This window comes from Pteropus medius, unplaced genomic scaffold (assembly GCF_902729225.1).
Source record: "Pteropus medius unplaced genomic scaffold, Ma_sr-lr_union100, whole genome shotgun sequence".
NCBI lineage: Eukaryota > Metazoa > Chordata > Mammalia > Chiroptera > Pteropodidae > Pteropus > Pteropus medius.
Window position 1 is genome coordinate 5,369,570 of NW_024353908.1, and position 25,094 is coordinate 5,394,663.

At 33.0% G+C, this 25,094-nt stretch overlaps 1 protein-coding gene across 2 annotated transcripts in view; it reads left to right on the top strand.

The window, feature by feature from the left end:
* Positions 1-6,594: 6,594 nt before the first annotated feature.
* The window catches only part of MDFIC2 (MyoD family inhibitor domain containing 2), a 105,768-nt gene continuing 87,268 nt past the window's right edge, over positions 6,595-25,094 (top strand). Inside the window, exons 1-2 of one of the 2 annotated variants that reach the window (XM_039851658.1) lie at positions 6,595-6,682; positions 7,242-7,329. In XM_039851658.1, the coding sequence (XP_039707592.1) occupies positions 7,242-7,329 (88 nt within the window). In that variant the 5' untranslated portion in view covers positions 6,595-6,682. The remainder of the gene's footprint in view (positions 6,683-7,241; positions 7,330-25,094) is intronic. The other variant, XM_039851659.1, reaches the window with a different exon arrangement.

Consider the following 25,094-nt stretch of genomic DNA (forward strand, 5'->3'; position numbering starts at 1 on the left):
ATGGTGGTCATTATCTAAGAAGAAAGCAATTTTAAATTGGAATCCTGGAGTGTTGACTGCATTGGTGAACTCATCTTACAAGTCCCAGGAGAATAAAGGGAATGGAAGTATAAAGCAAGGCATGTGCTCAGATCAATAAAACATGTAAGTTTCCATAACTGATATTAACTTAGCATTTGGTGGAAAATAAACTTACAAATTCAAGATAACTCAATCTCTCTCAGCTTCAAAGAGAAGTTTTAGGCTATATATAATTCCCCCTTCCTTTCCTCCTGAGTAGAAATCTAGTACATGATAATCTTCTGTCAGTGCTGGTTTTTACTTAGGGAGAACACTTCCTGCTAGCCTTTGCTTTTCCCATTATTTCTTCTCTAAAAGTCAATAACCCCTCTATTGCCTCTAGGTTGTATTGTCTGTGCAGAATCTGATAATGGCATCTCTTTTGGGAGATAAGAGCTTTGTTCTTGTTTGTTGGCCCTCAGCACTTCTCTCAAACTTAAAGTTTCGGATTCTCCCCAGGTATACTCATAATACGTTGTATTATGGAAATACTTGTCTTTCTACCTAGTATTTCCATCTGCTATTGATATTTAGTTATCATGTGGGATGCAGAGATTGGCTTAAGTCTTGAAAACCACTAAAGTACTTACGGAAAACTGGGCAAAATCTATTCTTCTCCAGTACTCCCTAGATTATCTGGGGATCTTATTCTCTCTATCTGTCTAGGATTATCTAAAACAATAATGTTCATGTTTTTAATGAACATCTAGTTTCCAAACCATTGTAATATATCCCCTTCAAATTCCCTTCTTACTTACTTTTCAAAATTTAATTTGGAGGGGCTATAAGTTCGAACATTATTTTTAAACAATTTTATATTCTTAACTAATATATAATTTATGGTTTAAATGTGATCTCAATTCTTTGGTACTTATCGATAAAAAGTTCCCAAACTACCAATTGTTCTGTGAACTTAAGTAAAATTTGAATCTCAAAGATGAGCCTTCTTTTATTCTAGGCTTATCTGCCCTGCACCAGGGGATGGTGAAATAATGCTATCTCTGATGTCTGATTGATGAGAAGGATCAGGCAAAGGAATTTTTTAAATTCTTTCTACTTTTGATCACAATGCAATAAATGGTACTGGACTTTTATCTCTTCATGTATAGTTACAAAACCAGGCAAAATAATTGAGAAAGTTATTTTTAAGCTTTGAACAACATGCAGAACTGTACTATAATTCTTGAGAGTAGAGAAACACGAAAGATGAGCTACAAATTTGCTCCAGGTCTTGACATAGCAGCTCTTTCCCTACCATAGTGCAAGTAGGTGGAGCCCAAGTAGGGTAGTAGACTTGATGAGTGAAAGACTCAGAGACTGGAGCTAAGGCTGTTAAAGTAATTGGAATTTTCAGTGCATGGCTTCTGGAGAAAAGGGAGTTGCACAAAGTAGGAAAGGGCAGAGATTACCATGAGTATTCTGAATTAAGGGCCGGGCTATGCATGCATAGAAGAATTAAAATACCTTGCAAAAAGTAGTTTCTATGGGGCTGAGCACTAAATGCATGCACTATGGTTAATATAGCTCTACAAGACACTCTGCTTCAACCAGAGTGGACATATCTCACTGAGCACCTTGGGAATGTAGTTGAGGCCCAAAAAAGGATATGTCTTGGCCAGAATAATCAGATTCTTTAGCATGAGCTACACTGTAAGACTAAGAGAAAAACTAAAACTGACCCAATCCCAACAAAATATAAACCAAGCCTGACAGAATCCAAAAGATATTCCAGTAATTTAACTGTTTGCTAGAAAAAAATAATTCAACATCCTTTTATAAGAATGAAACATAGTTCAGATGCTCTACAATATATCATCCAAAATGTCCAGTATACAATAAAAAATATTAAATATTTGAGGAATCATGAAAATGGAAGGCAGCAAGGCAGGAAGGCAGGAAGGAAAGAAACAAATTGGCAATCAAGAATTCTATATTTAGCATAAATATCCTTTACGAATGAGAAGGAACTAAAGACAATTTTAGATAAACAATAGCTGAAAGACTTTGTAACCAGTAAACTTGAATTTCAAGAAATGGTAGAGAAAGTTCTTTAGACTGAAAAAGAATGAAATTAAATGAAAATCCAGGCCTATGAGAAGGAATTGAAGAGAACCAGAAATGGCAAATAAGGGAGTAGACATTAAAAAAAAATTATTTTTTCTTCTCTTAATTTCTTTGAAAGATAACTATTTAAACACACACATACACACACATACACATATGGACTGTCAGATTATAACATTTGTAGATATACAATATATGAAAATAATAGTACAAAGGAGGGAATGTATAAATGAAATTATACAGTTATAACGTTATTACATTCACATGGAGTATAACAATATTTACACTAAGTAGACTGTATTAAGTTAAAGATGTAATATAACCCCAAAGAAGCAAAAATCTTCATAATAAACCTACCAGCAAGGGTCATTCACATATTTATTCTTATCTTTTTCAATGCCAGCCAAGGTCTAAGTCAGTATAAGCAGCTTCATTAGGTATAAAAATAAGTTGCTCAAGGTAAACGGCTTTTCTAATGATTTGGCATGAAACAATAATAAAACTTAACGCATCTCATATCTTTGAGTGTTATCTCTTAAAACTAAACTTTTGATGAGATCTAACATCTAATAAATCCTCTAATTAGTATGCCTTGTGGAGTTAGTTGTAACCTTTCTCTGGGAAAACATGCATTGCAAATATGAAATTATCATCTTGTTTTATTTACCTTTGTCTTTGATACTTTGGTATACTTTGATACCAATGTTTATTTACTCCACATGTATTTTTGTATCAAGGCCACAAAATTCTCAAAATAATTTTTAAATGTAAAATATTTGATAGCATACATCAGTCATTAGAACAATTAAAATAATTAATTAACTATTAAATAATATAGAATCCATTCTGTAGCAAAAAACACACTTTCAAAGGAGTAGTACACCTTCCTATACCATTTGTATCTAATCCACTATTCTTCAGAAAACCCCACTTTACAAATTATAGTCCTCAAATCTAATAATCTGAGTTGGTGATTTCTCTGCACATTGATTAATCCCATACTGTTACATTATACATATAATTTCATTGTTTTATAAACAATGGCATGTTACAATATGACGATTTTGAAGATGATCAAAAAATACTAATATGATAGCACATAATTATTTGTTTCTTAAAGAAGTCTGTACCTTCATGCATCAACTTTATTTTAACAGAAACGAGAACGCAAAACATAATTATATTGCATGTTTCTCTCTTGGCAAAGACTGCCTTCTGCTGAATAGTTTGACCTTAAAGATTCTATCTCTAGATGAAATTTTGACTAGGAACTAGAAATACTGATGCATAAAAGAAATAAGGTTGTAAAATAAGAATACATTCAAACTAGCTTCATTTAGAAAAGAAAACAAAAAGAATTTATGAAGAAAACTTGAGCTGTGAGACCACATCCTTGGGTCTGAATTTTTTAGCTCATTATTTTAAATGGGTACAAATGAACATAATTTAGACAGGAGATTCTTTTTAAAATGTGTTCATTCTCCTTGGATTCTAATTAAACCAGCCTGATTTCTGAGGTTGGCCTGTCACTTTTGACGTTCATTTTGGGCCATCTATTGTTTCTCAGTCTGCTCTGCCTGGAGTTCATCAGACTTGGTTTCTCTTTACTTCTTGCCATAAACTGTGGTTTATCTCATTCATTCCAAGCCCCAGTCCAACTCAGGAAACTAAAATCTCAGTCCAAAGCAGACTCTATCACCCAGATAGAAAGTTTTGTGGCCCAAGTACATCTCTACGTGGATGAATAATGGTTTAAAGGTTTGCATTAGTATCAAATACACTTAATGTAATGTACAATAAAGGCACTAGTGATATATAATTGGTTCATAAAAAAGTACTTGGTGCCTATTCTTATTATCTTTTTTGGTGATGTAGATGAAAACAATTGAATATGATGCTTATTAATGTCTACAGCTCTCATAAAAAAAATGGTTGCTAATACTCACAAAGACAGAAATAGAATTCAAGACGTTGTCTAATTTTTAAAAAAGTGATGCTCCAGAGAAATGCAAATCAAAACCACAATGAGATATCACCTTACACCTGTCAGAATGGCTATCATCAATAAATCAAAAAACAGCAAGTGTTTGTGAGGATGCGGAGAAAAGGGAACCTCATACATTATTGATGGGATTGCAAATTGGTACAGCCGCTATGGAAAACAGTATGGGGGTTCTTCAAAAAATTAAAAATGGATATACCTTTTGACCCAGCAATTGCACTTCTGAGTATTTATCCAAACAAAACGAAAACAATAATTCGTAAAGATCTATGCATTTCAATATTCACGGCAGCACAATTTATAATAGCCAAGATATGGAAGCAACCCAAATGCCCATCAGCAGATGATCGGATAAAGAAATTATGGTTCATATGTAAATGGAATATTATTCAGCCATTAAAAAAATGAAATCCTATTATTTGCAACGACATGGATAGACCTAGAGGTTATTATGCTGCATGAAATAAATCAGACAGAGAAAGATAGATACCATATGATTTCACCTATATGTGGTATCTAAGGAACAAAAAGAACAAACTAATCAAAAACAGACTCACAAATATTGTGGACAATTTGGTGATGGACAGGGGGGTTGGGAGGCTGAGAGAATGAGATGAAGGGTTAAAGAAGTACAAATTAGTAACTGAAACTTGGGCACCGGGAGCATGGCAGAGGGAACGCAGTTAGCATTAATACGATGGCTAAGTGGAGGACCAGGGGAGGGAGGGAGCAGTTGTGGGGATCATTTTATGAACATTATAGATGTCTAACCAATGTACTGTATACTTACTTGAAACTAATTTTAAAAAATAAATTTATTTTAAAAAAAAATGCTCTTCAAAATGAAAGAAAATACCATATAGAAATTCATGTCATATACTTTGTTAAAAAAGAGACAACAGGCCCCAAATGGAGCCACTGGGGTTAAGCTCACACCTACAAACCAAGACTTAAAACCTAATTTAATTACAGTTTTAACCTCTCTCAGGAGTGGAATTTAAACCAGTCAATCTGGAATTACTTGGTCAGTACTGGTGAGGTAATCTTCTTGATGGACACCTGCCATTCCTCCAAAGGAAGGTAGCTTTGTCCAAAACAACTGACTCTTTGCTAGTATAACTTCCTAAAGGAACTTTAGGTAATCAGATGTCTCCTATCACTTTGAGACAAAGTACAACACCATTGGATTTTGATATTCTGGTTTTGTTTATTTAAACATTACTAATCTGAGCAAGGTGAATAAAATGCTGAGATACAGGCTGAGTTCTCAAGGGTTTTATAGTCTTGTCAGATAAGATAGGCTTACATAAGACCAAAATGGAGAGGATCATGCCAAGAGTCCCACATGAGATCAGAGAAAGGAATGATTATTTCCAGATGACAGATATCCAGAAGGCTTCAAGGTTGGGGTGGAGATGGGATTTTTGAGGAAACATTTCTGGAATGTTAATAATAGAAGCAGGTAAGTTTGAGTGACAGCTTTACAATTTGATTGGAGTAAAAGGATAGGCACCTTGGAGAAATCTTAAGATGTTAAGCCACAGTTTGAAAATTATGTTATCGAATCCAACCACTCTTAGCTGTTTTAAGAATCGGAAATTTATCTTATTGATAATAAGAAAAACTGAAAGTTTTCTTAGTATAGGAATTCGCTGATCAAGGTAGTTTTTAAAGACAGTGAACCTGGGAGCAAAGTACAAGAAATAAAGTTGAGAAAGAAGGTGAAATGGATACAAGGAGATCAGATAACAGGCAGTTGTCCAGATAAAAAGGCAAACCACTTTGGGTCAAAAAAATAAATATTATATTTCATGATGAAAAAAAATGACAGCATGTAGAAATGTTGGACTATTTATCATCAGACATAGCTAAGGGTTATGCTTTTTCTTGTTAACCTTCTGTTGAAAATGGTATTATCTTTGACTAAGAATTTAATGACAAATCCTCTTTGAAATGTTATTTCAAATCCTTTCTGGAACATCTGCAGACTTTCAAAAGAATTTGATATGTTTTCTTGTTTCCTATAAAATATTAGAAAAACTTGCTTTTCAAAATGTCAGCTGCAGGATGAACTTGTAGAGAAATAGCTTTAGATGTTTCTTTTCTTTTTATTTTAACCCAAATAGTCTATGTATATTTCTCAATGTATTTTTCAACATCCATTTATATTAACTCTAAGTGATGAATGACGGATGTGGAAGGAAAGGACTGAAGAAACTTTGTCAGTTTGAAAAGAGTTCATTATTTTTACTCGATTTTGCAGAGTGTCATTTTAAATAAGTGCTAGACTGAAGAAGGTTTTTATTGTTTTGAACCACAGGCTTTATATTACCTAAAAAAAAAAAAACAAAAAAGGCTCTCAGCCGCAAGTTGGATGCTTTTGGCAGCAATACAAATCTAGCACCACCCAGGGAGGGAGTGTATTTGCTTCTTTGCTCACTTCTGGCAGGGTAGAGGAATGCTGGACATCGAGAGACAACAAGGAAGGCTGCCCAGCGCATCGCCACGCTGCTCCCGGGTCCCACGCCTTGGGCCTCCTCCTTTTGGAACACACAGGTAAGTATATTGAGGTGCTGATTCAAATGGAGCATCCTAGCTCATTAGAGCAAGCCATGAAAGTCAAATGCAATGCAGTGAAGGTACATGATAGGTCTCCTCAACAGCTTCAGAGAGCTCAACTGGGCCTATCTTAGGCCAAAAGGTTCTCACCAATAAATTACTGAAAAGGTTCTTTTGTGTTTTATTATTATTTATATCTTTGCAGCATGCTTTTCTATAGACTATTAAAAAACATTAAAACATCAACTGAATATTTGTTTTTTACAGATCTGTGACTAGTTGTTAATCTGTTATTCTTTTATATTCATAAATTGTAAAATTTTATAAGAAACTTTACTGCTGCAAAATGAACAATTATATAAGGTTTAGTTTTCAATGTTAATTTTTTAAAAAATATATTACAAATGAATAAAATGTAAGACAACATTTGTGAACTGCAAAACTATAGAGAAAACATTTTTCTATAATATAGTAGTAGTCTCTAAATATAAAGCTCAATATTATAAATTTGGGTTCTTAATGAATTTTTTATATCACAAATTTTGTTTCCACTTAGATGTCAGAAACTGAGCCGGAAAAGGTAAAAGTAAGAACAGCTGAGCACTTTGAAAATGATAAAAATAACATTTCTTGGTTGAAAGAAGGTAAGTCCTCTTGCTGTCAATTTTCTGTCAATGTAAAAATTGTGTTTTTGTTTGTAAGCAAGAGATAGTGTGAGAAGAGGACAAATGCCCCGGCAGTTCAAATAATATTAGTACTTCTGTTTTTGTCGTTTTTTTTTTCTTTTTCTTCTAGGCCTAAGTAGTAGTTTGAGAATCTTTATATTGAAACACTTTTTGTATTCCCTATATTTCAGTAAACGCAGATTATTTTGTTGGTAAGAAAATAGGCATTTTCAACCCAGATACACATTATCTGTGAGGTTCTTGTTGTGCTGTTGAACTTTCTCCTTTAGCCAAGGAGACTAAATAATTTGAGGACAAGTATATTTTAAATAATAATCACAGAAAGGAATGCATGCTGTAGGAAGTAATGTCTACAAATAGAATCACCATTCACTGCAATTAGAGAAGCCACCTTCCCAGGGGAGAATGCTGTCAGCCACAGGCACAGTGTGCGTAAGATGGTCGCTTGAAATACACACACAAATCAATATGTTCTCTTATGATGAGTACAAATTTGTGCGCTTTTGAAAATATAAGTATAAACTTGTGATTATTTACTAGAAAGTTTGGTTTTATAACCTTTTCATTTTAGGAACATCTTTAACGTTTCTTAAAGAAAACCGACTTGATATTTTATCTAAATAGGTGTCTGTGTATTTTACACCATTTTGTGAATTTATTCAATTGTAAAGAAACAACTCTTAAGTGGTTGCCATTCCTCAATATCCTTTTTTAAGGTCATAGGATACACACACACACACACACACACACACACATATGTATATGCATATATATCCTATATCTTATATATATATATATATACACATATATACACACACATATATGTGTATATATATATGTGCATATATATATATTGAATAAGTTCTACAACACCAAAACAACAATAATAACATCAACCACATTGACAATGTGTATAATTATGCTGAATCATTGTAACAATCATATAAATGAGTAATATTCCTAATTTTCAGATAAGAAAATAGATTCACAAGGAATTTAAGTAAATGGCCTAAAATTACAAAATTAAGAAGTGACAGAGTGGGATTTGATCCCAGACTGTGTGACTCCAACAGCATATGAATTTAACCACCAGTGTTTTAAGAAAAGATGTTTAAGTTACTTGTAGGGCATGATCTGTGCTCAGAATTTATCTACAGTATTTAAATGAACACTTTCACATTCATACATACCCTCATGTCCACTCTTATTCTTAATCCTGTCTTAACCCTATCCTCATTTTAAAAATGTTTACTTTTTAAAAAAATATATAATTCCTTCTGTCCCATGCCCCAGTAACCAAAATTAACAGCTGGAATTCATCTCTACTGGAAACTCTATTTCAGGATAAAAGTTGGTGGAGACATGAAATATTCTCAGAATCATTTCCTTCAAAAAGTAACAGGGTGAGAAAATTCTCTAACTTCTCTTCATTAAAACATTTTTAAATGGAACATTTAAAAAATATGTGGAAGTGAAAAATTGAACTTGGATCAAAGATTTCCCTTTGTTTTCCTTGCGAACCTCAAATCCATGAAGATAGAGGTTTCTTCACTACTACTTAAGTGAAGTTTATATTATTTATTTTTGCTTTAATTACACCAGGCTATAGATGTCACATATAGAAATAATAATGAAATTGTTTCCTGAAGAATTTTCTTTTGAAAAAATTGTGTCCATCAAGTACAATTAAGTACAGTTTAGTTCACTTGAATTCTTATAATCTATAAAATCAATTTCCCAGATGACCTGTTTTATCCCTTTTGGATACATCATTTAAGCTACACTCAAATCATGTTTACTATATTTCATAATAGGAAATTGAGCCAGACTCAAGATAACAATATCTTTATCTGGAATTATCAGAATGAGTTAGTTTTCAAACATAGATCTCTCTCTCTTTTTAATGTTAAGACAAAGTATATGTGTTGGCTTATTAAAAAAAAAAAAAAAAGATAAACTGGCACTTTGGAAAGAGCAGAGCATTTGCAGTTAGGCAGATGTGGTTGTTAAATCTCACCTCAGCTGTTTACTAGGTGTGCTGTGACTATGATATGTTACTTAACCTCCTTAAGCCTCAGAGTCCTTATTCCGGGACTGTAATACCTGCTTTATGTGATTATGAAGATGAGATTTCATTATTTCTGTGTTTTTCCCCCCTCTTTAAAACATGATTCAAAATAATGTAGTTATAGTTTTTGAGATCCTGCTTCGGCAATCATTAATAGTAATAGCACTCTATATTTTCATAATATTTCACATAAATATCTTCATGCCAACTTGATGTGCAGTAATATTGTTCTGATTTTATAAAGGACTGAGTTTCAGAGAGACTTTGGATTTTGCTCAGATTTGCAGAGCTGTTAAGTGGCAAATTGAATCTTGAACACAGGTCTTTCTGTTCCAAATTCTGTTCCGTACCTCAAACCGCTTTGTCACGGTGACTTCTCTAATGGTTATTAATCAGTATTTCAAATGTATCAACCCTTTCTTTAACAAAATGAAATAGATGGTTTACAGTTATTCAAAAGATTTTTCATAAGTGACGAAAGTGGTTGCTTCTCATATCACAGTGTATTTTGCCCCTTGTGCAATTCTAGCTGAATACACTCTGTTGTTAGAATGTAGATCATAGCAATACCTTATTAAGGTTGAAGCAAGAGCTCACTTGGACAATCTACATGAAGCACTGAATGCAGCGCCTGACCTCAGAGTGAGTGTGCACTCAATGAGTTTTCACCATTACTAAAACCTGAGTACTGATGTCCGTTTTTAATTTTCATCTTCAAACATTCATTCAATTTACCCGATGCAATTCAACACTTATTAATTACGGTGTACTGGATATAAGGCATGAGAGGAGCAAAGAACAATTAAAAAAAAAAGAAAAGAAAGAAACACAATTTTGTACTCAAGAAGCTTATTATTTAATCATTTTGCTTTTGCCTGAAATGTGAGGCTCTTAAATACCTTCCACTTTTTCTCCAATAGACCATGGGCCTGATGGCCTCAGCATAGGTGGCAAAGAGCTGGTTAAAGCCACACCCAGAGCTGTTATCAATAATTATGGTAAATAATGTTTGAGAAAGACACTGGTAGACCTAAAAATTCACTTGTAAATTTAATTGAATCCTATTTTACTTTCTGTCAAATCATCAGGCAGTCTTGTACCACTATTAGTCATGTTGCCTTTAAATTCTAGACTTCTCATTTTAAATTTATCAGATTTCTAGGTACCAACTTAAGGGATTCATGAGTCTATAGGTGGAGCTCAGGAATAAATATTTAAGAGCACAACAGGTGATTCTGAAGTAAGAGGTCCAAGGACCATACTTGGAGAAACCCTGTTTTAAGATGATCAGAGAAATAAAATATGATTTTGAAATATGCACCAGGCAAGATGAGCTGTATTGTGCTGTTATGGACCAAGGTGGTCTAGAGAGGCTAGTCTTGAAAGTAGTCATGATCTACTTGCACAGGTGGAGAGGAAAAGATAATTCTTGGAGTAAAGTCATCAGAGATTGGAAGATGTTTGCTTTGATGCTATGGACCTGGGCATATTAATCAGGTATTTGTGTATGGATTAACATAAAATGAGAGGGGACAAACAGACTGAATTCTGACTACAGGTCAAATAGTTGGACATGGGTTCTAGATGGTCACTGCAATCTGAGAGCAGGAACTAATATGTTGAGGCATGATTTGAATATGTTGAAGTATATAAATATATAACTAGTTTGCAGAGTGGGATGGGACAGGCAGAGGAAAGGTTAAGGCAAGAAGGATGGTGATGGCTAAGACAGCAACACATTCAGTAGCCCTGATGGGAGAAAAACATGACCTGGATAAAAGTCATAACAAGGAGAGGAAGAAGATAAGCCCAAATGTGAAAAACTTTATGAAGGAAAAATTGATAGAACATAGAAATTGGGAGAAAAAATTACAGGTAGAATAAGATTGCATATAATACCCCATTAAACCAGGGAGCATTCTGGGTATGCATTTGAGTGCTTGCACCTTACACCATTTGATATGGAAGAGAAACATCAAAACGAAGGGATGGAAGCCTTTTAATTGTTGCCATTTGCAGTTTAAAATCATGGAGTCACCAATGTTTGAACTGCACATAATTTCTTATAGTGTTTCCTGATTTTTTGGGAGAAGGTGGAAATCTGAATTTCCATGTGAAATCTCCTGATTGCTAAAGGTTAAGTAATAATAATAACAAGAACCATGGTTATAAAGCACCATGCAGGACAAATAAAATCAGGTTTTGTGACTTTTGTTTGTAACTTCTGTTCTAAGAGCTTCTGTTCTAAACAAAACCTATTATAATTTGCCCTCAACCAGTTTTCCATAAATATTGTTTCCCTGGCATACATACACATACATACATACACATATACACACATATATACATATACATACATATATACACACATATTTATATGTATGTGCGAAGTCAAGACAATTGTTTAATTCTAAAAAGTGTGAAATTAAGACCACTGAAATAGAACTGCTTGTCTTGTAATTATCTGCAATTGCTTTAGTGAAGCATTTTATTTATGGTTATAATAAATAGAGGGAAGAACAAAACAAAATCCCAGGTGCCCTCAATGTACTAAAGCAAAGTTTTATAATCTTCTCATCAGGTGTTGACTCTGTCCAATAACTTCTAAATTGGGTGGGTCTCAGTGGGAAAGTTTATACTAAGAGAAAAGTTTTGATTTAAAAAAAAATAGAGAGAGAGCAATGAACAAGCTTTTCCCTCACCTTCCAAAAAATGGCAGGAAGAAAAAAGCATACGTAATGAGAATTGTATAGTCATTTCAAACTGAGTATAGCTTCTTTTCTATAAGTGGTCACATGGCAACTACAGTCTTTGGTGATTTCAAAATCATTATTTAGTGTTGATGTAGAGGAGTTGGGTCACCAATGATGTGGCATCTAGAATCAGAATTAATGAATATTAAGAACTAATAACCCAAGATACTGGAAAACAGCCTAGAGGTCTCAAAAGCCATGTTCCAAAAATTATCTTCTCAATAAAATGCAAATCATAAAACTTATAATCCAGGAATCTCATCTCATTCCTGATCACTGCTTGTTTGCAAATGAGATAGAGAAGTGAGAATCTTACTCATTTTTATTGATATTTATAAATTCACTAGAATTCTCTTAATTATAAATGAAGAAAATTTCTTTCATTTGCTCAAAAAATAATTTTAGGTTATAAGCATTAAAACAATTCCAAAATGTGTATTTTATTCAATTTAGCAACAATTTGATAGGTGCCTCTAGAACTCACAGACAATATATTAGGCAAAAAAACAGATTTCAAACAATGAAAATGCCACCGTTCCTGCCCTCAAGAAACTTACGTATTTAAGTGCTTTATTTTAATGACAATATTAATCCATAATAATTCTTCCACTCAGATACTTCTTATTTTTTATTTATTTATCTACTTTAATTAAATTTATCTGGGTGACATTGTTTAATAAAATTATATAGATTTCAAGTGTACAATTCAGTAATACATCTTCTGCATATTGCATTCTCTGTTCACCACCCATAGTCAAATCTCCTTCCATCACCATATATTTGACCCCCTTTACTCGTATTTACTTTAAATTCTTTTTTTTCTGACAAGAAAAATTAAGTCCCACTAATGCCTACTTTAAATTGTTAATTTCCACAAATAGCATATCTTAAGATTCTTTTTATTATATATATACAGGAAACAGGACCATTAGCTTGTATTTAATTAGTCTTTATTAACTTGTGAAAATGTGTTACCTAATAACCAAAACACAGGTGAGGAAAAGTTAACAACCAAATAGAATGCTGTTTTGTTTTTAAACATAGTTGAAAAGAGAAATTAGATGTGAAATTATGCCCTTGCAAGTCATATAAATAAGTAAAACAGGTACAGGAACAAGATACTTTTACAGGGGTAATCGTTTGAAGCTTTGAAATAAGATGGTGTGATAGAGATTGGCAGAGGGAAGTCTCCTTTAGAATTGGTGGTTAATATCTTCTGTGAGAGAGATATTTGAGTTGAGATTGAAATGAAAAGAAGCCAAATGTGCAAAAATCTGGGAAGAGCATTCCAACAGGGAGAAGAGCTGGTGCAAAGACCGTGCGGCTGAGAATTCAGAATGACAGATGGAAAGGAAGGAAAGAGGAAAAGAAAAAAGGAAGAAAGGGAAAAAGGAAGGGAGGAAGGAAAGAAGGGAAAAAATTTATGGAGAAAGGTGGTAAGCAAAGAAGAGAGGTAAAGGAGGGCGACTAAGTTGGAGATAATGTTGGACCACACTGCTGGCCTCAGTCAGGAGTTTGTATATATTTTCCCAATTGGAGTTAGAAGCCACTGGAGATTCTAAGCAAGGGAATATAAGCAATCACTTATATGAGGTTAAGAGTGTACGCAGAAATAAAATAGAAGACATTGCTGTTGAGTAAGCAAAAGATGATAACTGGGGTAAGACAAAATTGTGAAGGTGAAAGAGGAAGGATGGGATTTGGGATCTAGTTTGGATTTAAAGCCACCTGAACTGGCAGGTGCATTGGTTTGGGACAATAGAAAGATATGAGTCAAGGCTTACTCCTGGCTTGAGATACTGCATGATGATAATGCTGAATGGAGAAAAATGAGAGAAAAACAGACTGGAGATGAGAGATCAGAAGATATATATGGATCAGGTTAAGTGTTAAATGCCTATGAGGCAACCCAAATGAAGATTAAGATACATGAGATATACGATAAGATACACATATATGATAAGATCTCACAAACGATAAGATGTATGAGATCAGTTGTTGACAGGAAAAGTCACCTAGAGATTTCTCTTAGATCTGAAGATTGAGAAGGCATTTGTTGATGGAGAGAGTAAATAAAATTTCAGGTAGAAGGAACATGGGAGGAAAAACATGTCATGCTCCAAGAAGTAAATGAAAACAAGAGTGGCTGGAGCATCTTGACCCAAAGGAAGTATTTGAGGAGTATGAGGAATTTGCCCAAAAAGAGAGCCAAGAGTGTTTCACAGACTTAGGTCAGCATTTTGGATTCCAATAAACTCTTTACCCTGGGAATGCCTATTAAAGATATATTTTAAGCTGTAGTAAAACATATCCTACTACATTTTATTCTCCAAAGAACATTAGGTAAAGAATTACCAAAGGATAGCACACTACTATTAAAATTTAACAATTATAAAATGAAGCTTTAATAGTTTTTATTAGTCAGGTTCTGAGAAACAGAATCAGTAAGATAAATAGTTGGAAGGATGGATGGATGGATGGATAGATGATAGATGATGATGATGATGATGATGATGATGATGATGATAGAGATAGATAGATAGATAGATAGATAGATAGATAGATAGATAGACAGACAGATAGAATATTTACTATAAGGGACTGACTCAGACAATCATGGAAGCTGAGAAGTCCCACAATCTGCTGTATGCAAGCTGAAGGCTCAAGAAAATCAATGGTATAGTTTCAGTCCAAGTCCCAAGTTCTGAGAGCCAGTGGTATAAATCTGGATCTAAGTAAGATGTTCCAAGAACCAGGAGTGCTGATATCCAAGGTCAGAAGAAGATAAATATCCTAGCTCAAGTACAGGAAGCAAATTTGCCCTTCCTCTGTCTTTCATTCTATTTAGCCCTTAATGGATTGAATGATGCCCACCCACACTAGTGAAAGTGATTTTCTTTAATCATACTACCAATTCAAATACTTATCTATTCCTGAAAGACCCTCACAGACAGTTAGAAATAATGTTTTACCAGCCACCAGATATTTCTAGTCAAGCTGACACCTAAAATTAATCATCACATAGTTCCTGAGAGTAAAGTAACAGACACTGATTCTAGCTAAATGAATTAAAAGAGGAATTTATTGGAAGACTTGGAGGTAGTTCAGAGTTCAGAAGAACAATCCAGGTCCAGAGGGGCAGAAACTAATCTAGCTCTGATGATCCAAATAGCAAGACTTAACAAATATATTCAAGTTACTGCTCCTAGAACAAATTAGCTCCACATACTTTTTCCGTCCTCTCATCCCCTATACTCAAGACACACATGTAAAGTTGTTCCCTTTTGGTTAAGCAGGGCAGGGAACCTTAACCAACTGTACCACAAGGCTACATAAAGGGTGGTAGATGCTTTTTCAGAGGTAATTTAGGGTTCTAGCCCCAGAACACAGGGAGAATAGATGTTGAGTGGCCCCCAAATAATGTCTTCTCTAAAAGCCAGTACCCATGGCCCAATTTCCAGTGCTTTCTTCCACAATGGGTAATATTTTCTTAAGAATCTGACATATGTTGTTGATGGAGTGCTGAACATTTCAGGAAGGAGAGCACTTACTTTAAATGTATTGGCTTTCTACTGAAGTTCAAATGTCAGAGTCATTATGATTCTCTGATAACATTTTATATTTAGAAAGTTCAGTAAAATATGAGATTTTCTGTGTTCTCATAGGTCAACAAATTAAATTCCAGTGGCATATCCTACAGCTGACGGTTGAAATTTCTTTCTAAGTCTATAAAGTAGTAAGTTCATCTCTTATAAAGTTATGAGGTTGATCCCAATGGAGTGGAAGGCCTAGAAGATGCCATGTCAGCCTTGAGACTGTGACCAGATGAATTAATCAGTGCAAAGTCCCGACAAGTTGTTAAACAGCAGATTTAAAGACTCTCTTTCAATAATGATAGGACAGTACATCAAATCCAGAATGGTCTTAGCTCACCATTATTAATTGCAATTTTATGAACTAGGAGCGAAGCAATCTGTAGAGACTGGGAACCTATCTTTTCTGTCTCAACGGAAAGAAGAAAATTGTAGAAAACTAAAACTGCAAGAGATTTACTCAGTTCAATTGAGATTTTCAGGAGACTCATTCATTTTCTTATATGTCACAACAGTTGTTGATGTGATATACTTAATCAACATTAGTATAAAAAGCAACCTTATAGTGAGAGAAAAAATATCCCTTATGTTCTATGCCTCGGGAATAAGGACATTCCATTTATTGTAAATTCTACAAAGAGATACTTTATTTTTATATGATTATGGCCCATTTCTTTCAGCTTAGGAACAGCATTTAGAGGGAATATACTCTCTAATAAAATGCACCTACACTAGGTGCTCACCAGACCATTAGTAAAAAAAAAAAGGAATGTGAATAGAGCAAATGAAGACATCACTGCAGGCATAAATCATTTCAACCATTTTAGCTATTATTTAAGCCTGTCGAAAAGTAAATGTGCAGCAAAGACGAAAAGCAAGGGCAATGACAGTAGTTTTACTAGTGTATAACTTCAAGAAAAAATAGAGAGGACAACTCACAGAGGCGTAGTATTAAATAAGACATCAAGTGATTCTTCTTCCTGAACTGAATATTCACACCAACATGTATTTGAAAAGAAATAGCTACATTACGGAAGATAAGAAAAGTGCTTCATGAGGTCTAATCTCAAACAACAGACAATAGGAGAGGAAAATTTGCAATTTAGTTCTTCTTTCACTTACCAATTTTATTTTCTTTTTTATATTTAGATTATTCGGCATTATAGAAAGGAAACCAAATTTCTATTAGAGTTATCAAAAGGTATATGTGAATACTAAAACATCTTGAATATAATTTTCATAAAAATATAAAAAGTTTATATAAATATACACTCTGAAGAATGAAAAGTATATTCAGACCATAATTTAAAAAAAAAGATTCTAAACAGTTGTCTTAAAACTAATTTCTTGGAGTAATACACGAAAATTCAAATTGATAAGAAAAACCATTCATACCATAGGAAGCATTTGTTTTACAAATTAATATAAAATTAAGTAAACCAAATCAACAAATGTTTTTATTTCCTACAAGGCACAGATTTACACAAATAATATACCATAACTCTGGTGCCTAAAGAACTTATAATTCAGTTGGAGAAACAAAATAACACATACTGATTACAATATGATTCAGACAAGAGTAAGCTCTTCAGCTATACTTGAAATATAGTAGAATGTTTACAACCAAATAGATTTTCTGATTTTTCAGAATCAAATTGTATGGATATAGCCAATTCCTTAGACAGATAAAGATTTCTCTTAAGAATAAAACAGAGCTTGTTGGTTTGTTTTGTTTTTAATGGGTTTAGCAGATTTGGGCTAAAATTATCATAGTAAAGAGTCACTTAAAAACATCAGGATTCATTTAAAAATATTTAGACATTTTACACATCTTAAAAGAAAATACCTTTTGTGTATTCTTTAAATTATCACCCAGCCTTTTTTCTCAAAAAAAAAAAAAAGGAAAACAGCTAATATCCTCATTTTAAAATGAGTAAAAACTATACCATGAAAAGATAGAGACGTTTAATAGATAGTAAGAGAGTTTACTTTTCCAAAGGAAATTTTTAAGTGAATAATTTATTAAATGAAAAGAGAAAACTGTACTAAGGACTTACAGAAAATAACACAACTTGGAGGTATAGTGTATTTATAGGTCATGAATACATTGGAGTGTCCAAATTCAGTATATTGTTAAACTTCTAAATTCTGTAGGCCGACATTCATTTATTATTAAGAAGTCACTCTCAGGCCTCTGAATTCTAGGTCAAATTATAAAATCTGAGTTTTGTAACATAACTCGTTCTCTAATGGAAGAATGTACTCTCAGCTTCAGTTTTACATAAGAAAATCAGTCTTATCTTGGATTCTTCTGTATAAAACAAGCTGAAATAACTTGTTCCCATTCTTTTAGAGACCAAATTAATAATGCTAATTAGGAATCAATTTTAATTTTCCAAAAACACTGAACAGAAAGTCACATGGTTAATAATACATACAGAAAATACATATATATCATATATAACTATGTTACTGGAACAAAATATTTCATTCCATTTTTCTCTCTGGCCTTCTATCAGTAAATTTATTGACTATCTCGTATTTGTAAGATAACATAGTGGATTCTATGAGCTAATCAAACATACATAACACTCGAGGCTCCTACAACCAGTGTATATGTGATGTTGCCGGGGAAGTGGTAATTAAGGAAAGTTCACCATAAATCAATAGATTTAAATAAAGCAGAAATGTTAAGTATTAGATTATTAATTGCTTAAGTGCAAGGATGTATTTGGCTTATTTACCTCTGTATTTTTGGGTATCCAGATAGCCTCTAGGTCATAACAGATACTAAAAAAAAAGATATAAATGAATGAATGAATAAACAAATATTGAGGACATGAGATTCAGAGGTAGGAAAGAGCACACCTAGAAATAAGAAAAATTGGGAATTTGGTTGGGCTATAAATCGTGAGTAAAGTTTCAATAAGCAGTACCATTGAAATATGATGGTTTAAAGTGGAGATAAAAAAGTCAGGGGAGTTCAGAGAATAGTAATATGTTTAGCTAACTAAAGGGTATATGTGAGAGAGTAAGAAATAAACCTTGGCTATATTATGAAGAGCTTTTAAAATCAGGCTAAAGAGCATAAACTAAATGTTCTAGGACAAAGGGAAGCCATCGAATACATGTAGGGTTGGGGTCGGGAGATAGATAACAGAATCAACTCTGTGCTTTAGCAAACATTTGTGACTCGAAAATTTTTATGAAGATGATAGGAAGGGTAAAAATTATTTCTGAATTGGGATAATGGTTACCAGGGAAATGGAAACAAAGAGGCTGACACCCAAAAGACTGCTGACCCCAAGGCTTTGACCATGGTCTGAATATTAAGGGGTAAGAGAGAAAAGGAGTTGTCAGAGATTAAAGAAAGCCTCTGGATTGAAACAGAAATTTCTCGAGCGTGTGCGCGCATGTGTAACCTTATATAAGTAATCTGTTTACTTAAAAAATTAGAAAACACAAATAGAAAAAAAATTACTCCAAATGCCCACAGCCAGTGGTAACTACTGCACTTCTTTTCTTATAAGTCTTATATTTGTGTATCAATGTTTGTATACACACATGTATGTGAATTAGTAATTTTAAGAAAATCTGGTTATGTGATATATTTAATAATGTGTTTTCTTTACTCATAAATGAATGAAAATACCTTTATAGGTCAATAAATATAGATTTACAGCATCATTTCAATGGCTATACACGTATTATTTCACTATTAAATTGATAAAATGTATGTAACCAACTCCCTATTTTTAGATGTTTGGGTTGTTTCAAATTTTTTGCTTTTAAATCTCAAAGGAATTCACTACAACATCTACTGGAATTTCCTCATAAGTAGACTGACCAAAAGCACTAAATGGAGTCTACACACCTTACCTTTGGCTTTCAGGTGACAGTTTACAATGTATCGCACATCAGTGTTTTAGTCTAGTTTCATAAAAATCCCATGCAGAAAGCCTTATTGTGTTTTTTTATAGATAAAAAAAGCAAAGGTCAGAGAAGCTTAAATAATTTGTTCAAAGTTCATATGGGTAATATACAATAGGACTGGGTGTCAAGCCAGGTATTCTGATTTGAAATTCAGTGCTTTTCTTTATCATAGATTCAGCTTCAAAATATAATTCAAGATAGATAAGCAATAACCCATAATCTGCACTCATTTTGACAAAAAAAAAAATTTTTAAGGGACTGATAAAGTTTGGGGAAGTCATGCAGTGCAGATGATGCCTCTTTAAACCTATTATTCATTTGATAGAATTCTCTAAAGGGTATCTTCAGCACAGTCATGGTGATTTGAATGGGAAAGAGAACTTAGTTATGACATCAGGCGAAGATTCAGAAGCCAATTTATCTACAGATTGTAGTGATCAGATAGTTCAGAATGAATTATAACTTTGTAATATTACTATGTTCATATTTAAGGGATAGAAGTTGGAGTTCAGCTCCCATAATATCCAGTCATTTAAGACACAGTGAGTTATAAGGATTCATCATTTTAATATCTTCCTCTTGAAGTTTTCTAACTAAACAAAAATAAAACTGATGAAGGGGGAAGTGGAAATTCTATTTTGTTTGCTAATCTTTGTAAAACAAGCACTTGAAAATAAAACGTATCACATCAAAGTGTGTGTTGGGGGGGGAATAATTCCAGTGACAGAATCGACTGTGGTCAGATTAAGAAACAGCAATATATTTTTGCATGGTTAATAAACAGTTCAAAAACCTGCAAACCTAAGGACATTTGGATGCCAAATCTAACTTTAATTTTCAAATATCTCTATCTAGTCATACAATCTCTCCAGTAAGAAAATTATATTACACACAGCCTTGCTTTCTCATATTCAGCAAGTAGCACTCTACTGTCAACCTTAGATGTGACCTTGATTATCCTTGTTATATTTAGAATTTTTAAAAATGTGTCCCCTTAACTCTTTATGTAGTAGAATTTAGCAAAGAATAAAAGACATTCTGTAAAAGCTTAAAGCCAGAAACAAAATGTATTTCAGATAACCATTAAGGATACCGAATCCACTATATTTTTCAGTCATGAATTAAACTCAATTATACTTTGGTGACCAGAAGACTGTGAATTTACAATAATAACTTAAATTTTCAATATTAAATTAAAATTATAAATCTATTTTTTGATGATCAAATGATGCTTTACAAACTACTTAATTTCTTAGCATCTACCCTACAAAAAGAAAACAACAATTTAAAAATGCTTGGAAGAAGTTTAAATCCTCATTTTACATAAAAGGAGACACTAAGTCAAATATTTTTTCACCTTCCAAGAAGAAATTTAATGCAACTCAAAAATTCTGATTACACAAATATGCTTATTGCTCGACAAGGCCTCCAGACGTGTGGAATAATAAGCAATCATATTTCTATCTACCCAATTGAAACCATAGAGATTATATGAATTTGGCACTAGAAATAAGAAAAAATAAATAAATAACTTGGGGGTTAAACAGAAATGTAGTCTAATTACAGCCCTCTAGTGGCTCAAATATCTAAACTGTTAATTTTCACCAAGACATCTAGTCTTTTTTGCAGTCTGTGGCAATTATCTTACAACCTCTATCTCAACTTGCCATAGCATATTTAAGTAAATAGTTAGGCTCTTAGGTTCTTTCACTTTGTTTTTGTAAAGACTCATTTTACAATAATTACCCAGAGCCAGGCAAATCATTTTTATAATTATTAAAGTTGTCCAACATTAAACTCAACAAGCTGAGAACTGTGTTTAACTATAAATTTAGTTTGTTCTCTTTTTTAAAGTAAACAATGTTCAGAGAGAACTAGTTTTCTATCACTTCAGAAGAAGCTTTTGATAAGAAATAATATATATACATTATTTAGTCAATCAACAAACATTGCTAAAGCCATGACACACTGAGAGTTTTGGACCAGAGCCTGGAAATAGACTAGACCAGAGAGGCAGATCACACAGTCTTGATTAGCCATGTGAAATAAGTTACTCTAAGGGCAATGGTAAAATATTAAATGCCATTAAGCATAGAGAGCCCACTATTAGATTTGACTTTTAAAAAGAACACTCTTGCAGTAGTGTGGATTGGAGAGAAAAAAAAGTTATTGGTAGAAAGCAGGTAGGGAGGCTTGCAGCTGCTTATGTAGGAATTAAAATAATGATAATGTGAATGAGAAGAGAAATTTTGAGCATTCATTGAAAATTAGAATTGTCAGAACTTCCTGGTTATAGGGATGAAGGAAATAGAGACATCAAAGACAGCATCCAACCTGCTGGGTAAATGATCAAGATCTTTGCTCAATTTGGAAACACAGGAATTGTAGTGTATACTCCACGTGGTACGAGTTAAATAATTAAATGTTTTTTTAAAAACTACCTTATTTGGAAAAGTATGTTGACCAATATCAAGGTGTTAGAAGTGATAGATTTTAGAAACTGGAGCTAAATATTTCTTGGACTTTGGGTAACTAAAATGAAGTCATCCTATTTTCTGATAGGCTCTGGAAGCAATAGTTAGTAGGCAGAAAGTATCATGTTTAGAGTTTGTTTCAGTATCTTAGGGAGACAATAAGCTGAATATTTGAGGAAGAAAATGAAGGATATGACTTAAATTAAGTTTCACAGCATCTCATGTTCTAAACTACAATTTATTTAGGGATTTATGGAAAAAGGAAATCTAAGGTTAGTAACAGGTTAAACAACTCAATCATTTTATCATCTTATTACAAAATGAAAAAAGCTTTCACTCTTTCCTCATCAGTAGAAATGCTGCTACTTTGAATGAATTATAAGATGCAAAACAGACTTAGAATTCTGCTGATGTTTTCAACAAGTTGATACACACATTAGACACAGTCTTAAATGGTGTACAAAGAGGCTGCGATTTGCAAGTCAGGGTTGTTTCTATTTTTACATACAGGTTAGCTTTGTCATTTCCATGAAGAAAAAGGAATATAATGAACAAGTATGGGAAACAGGAGAAAATAAAATAAGTGGCATATGTTTTTATCAAACCATACTCAGTTTCATAAAATAAGACCTTATACTGACAACAGAATGCAACGTTTTTTATATACGCTTCTTTTGAAATTTTTAAATTTATTTTTCAATTATAATTGACATACAATATTATATTAGTTTCAGGTGCACAACATAGTCTTTAGACATTTATATACCTTATTAAGTGATCAACCTGATAGGTCTAGTTCCCATGTGCTACCATACATAGTTATTATTATATTATTGACTATATTCCCTGTGCTCTACTTTATATCCCCATGACTGTTTTTGTAACTGGCAATTTGTACTTCTTAATCCCTTTTACCTTTTTCACCTATCCCCCCAACACCCTTCCCTAACAACTATCAATTTTTTCTCTGTCTCTATGAGTTTGTTTGTTTTGTTCATTTTCTTTTTAGATTCTACAAGTAAGTAAAATCATTTGGTATTTGTCTTTGTCTGTCTGATTTATTTTATTTAGCATAATGTCCTCTAGGTTCACCTATGTTGTTGCAAATGGCAAAATTTCATTCTTTTTTATGGCTGACTACTATTCATATATTTTATGGCTGACTAATGTTCATATATATATTCATAATATGTATATATATCACTTTAAAAAATAAATTTATTTATCAATTACAGTTCACATTCAATATTATATTAGTTTCAGGTATATAGCATAGTAGTTAGACATTTATTAACTTACAGACTAATTCTACAATAAGTCTAGTACCTGCCTGGAACCATACATAGTTATTATAATATTATTGACTATATTCCCTATGCTGTATATCATGACTACTTTGTATCTACCAACTTGTACTTCTTAATCTCTTCGCTTTTTTCACCCACCATCAGTTTTGACAACCATCAGTTGGTTTTCTGGTCTATGATTTTGTTTCTGTTTTGTTTGTTCACTTGTTTTGGATTTTTATGTTCCACATATAAGTGAAATCATATGGTATTTGTCTTTCTCTGTCTTAGTTCATTTAGCATAGTATCCTCTAGGTCCATCTATGTTGTTGCGAATGGTAAGATTTCATTCTTTGTTAAGCCAAATAATATTTCATTGTATATATGTACTACAATTTCTTTATCCAATTGGACGCTTAGGTTACGTTCATATCTTGGCTATTATAAATAATGCTGCCATGAAAATAAGGATGCATATATTTTTTCAAGTTGGTGTTTTAGATTTTTTTTGGATAAATACCCAGAAAAATTTACAGGTTCAATGCAATTCTTATCAAAATACTAATGTCATTCTTCTCAGACTAGAACAAATAATCCTGAAATTTTATGGAACCACCAAAGACCCTGAATAGCCAAAGCAATCCTGAGAAAGAAGAACAAAGTTGGAAGTATCATGCTCCCTGATCTGAAACTATACTACAAATTTATAATAATCAAAATAGTATGGTACTTGCACAGAAACAGACACAGAGATTATTGGAACGCAATAGAGAGCCTATAAATAAACCCTTGCTTACATAGTAAAAATATACACTGGAATAATGCCAATCTCTTCAAAAAGTGGTGCTGGAAAAATAGGACAGACTATATATATAATAATCTGTCCTATTTATACACACACACACACACACACACATATGCATACATACACACGCACATATATATATACACACACACACACACATATATATAAAACTGGACCATTTACTTACATCATATACAAATTAAACCCCATACGGGCTAAAGACTTAAATGTAAGGCCTGAAACTATAAAACTGCTAGAAGAAAACATAGGAAGTAAAATATCTGACATCAGAGTAATACCTTTTTAGACATGTCCCCTTGAGCAAGGGAAACAAAAAAATAAATAAACAAATGAGACTATATCAAACTAAAAAGCTTCTGCACAGTGAAGGAAACCTTCAATAAAACAAAAAGGCAATCTACTGAATGGGAGAATAGATTCGCAAATGATGTATTCGATAAGGGATTGATATCCAAAATATATAAGAAACTCATACAACTCAATAACAAAAAATAAACATCCTGATTGAAAAATGGGCAGAGGACATGAAAAGACATTTCTCCAAAGAAGACATACAGTTGGTCAACGGACATATGAAAAGTGCTCAACATCGCTAATCAGCAGGGAAATGCAAATCAAAACCAAAGTGAGATATCGTCTCACACCAGTAATAATGGTTATTATCAAAAAGTCAATAAATAACGTGTTGGGGATGATATGGAAAAGAAGGAACCCTTGTGCACTGTTGGTGGGACTGCAAATTGGTGCAGCCACTATGAAAAACAGTATGAAGATTCCTCAACAAACTAAA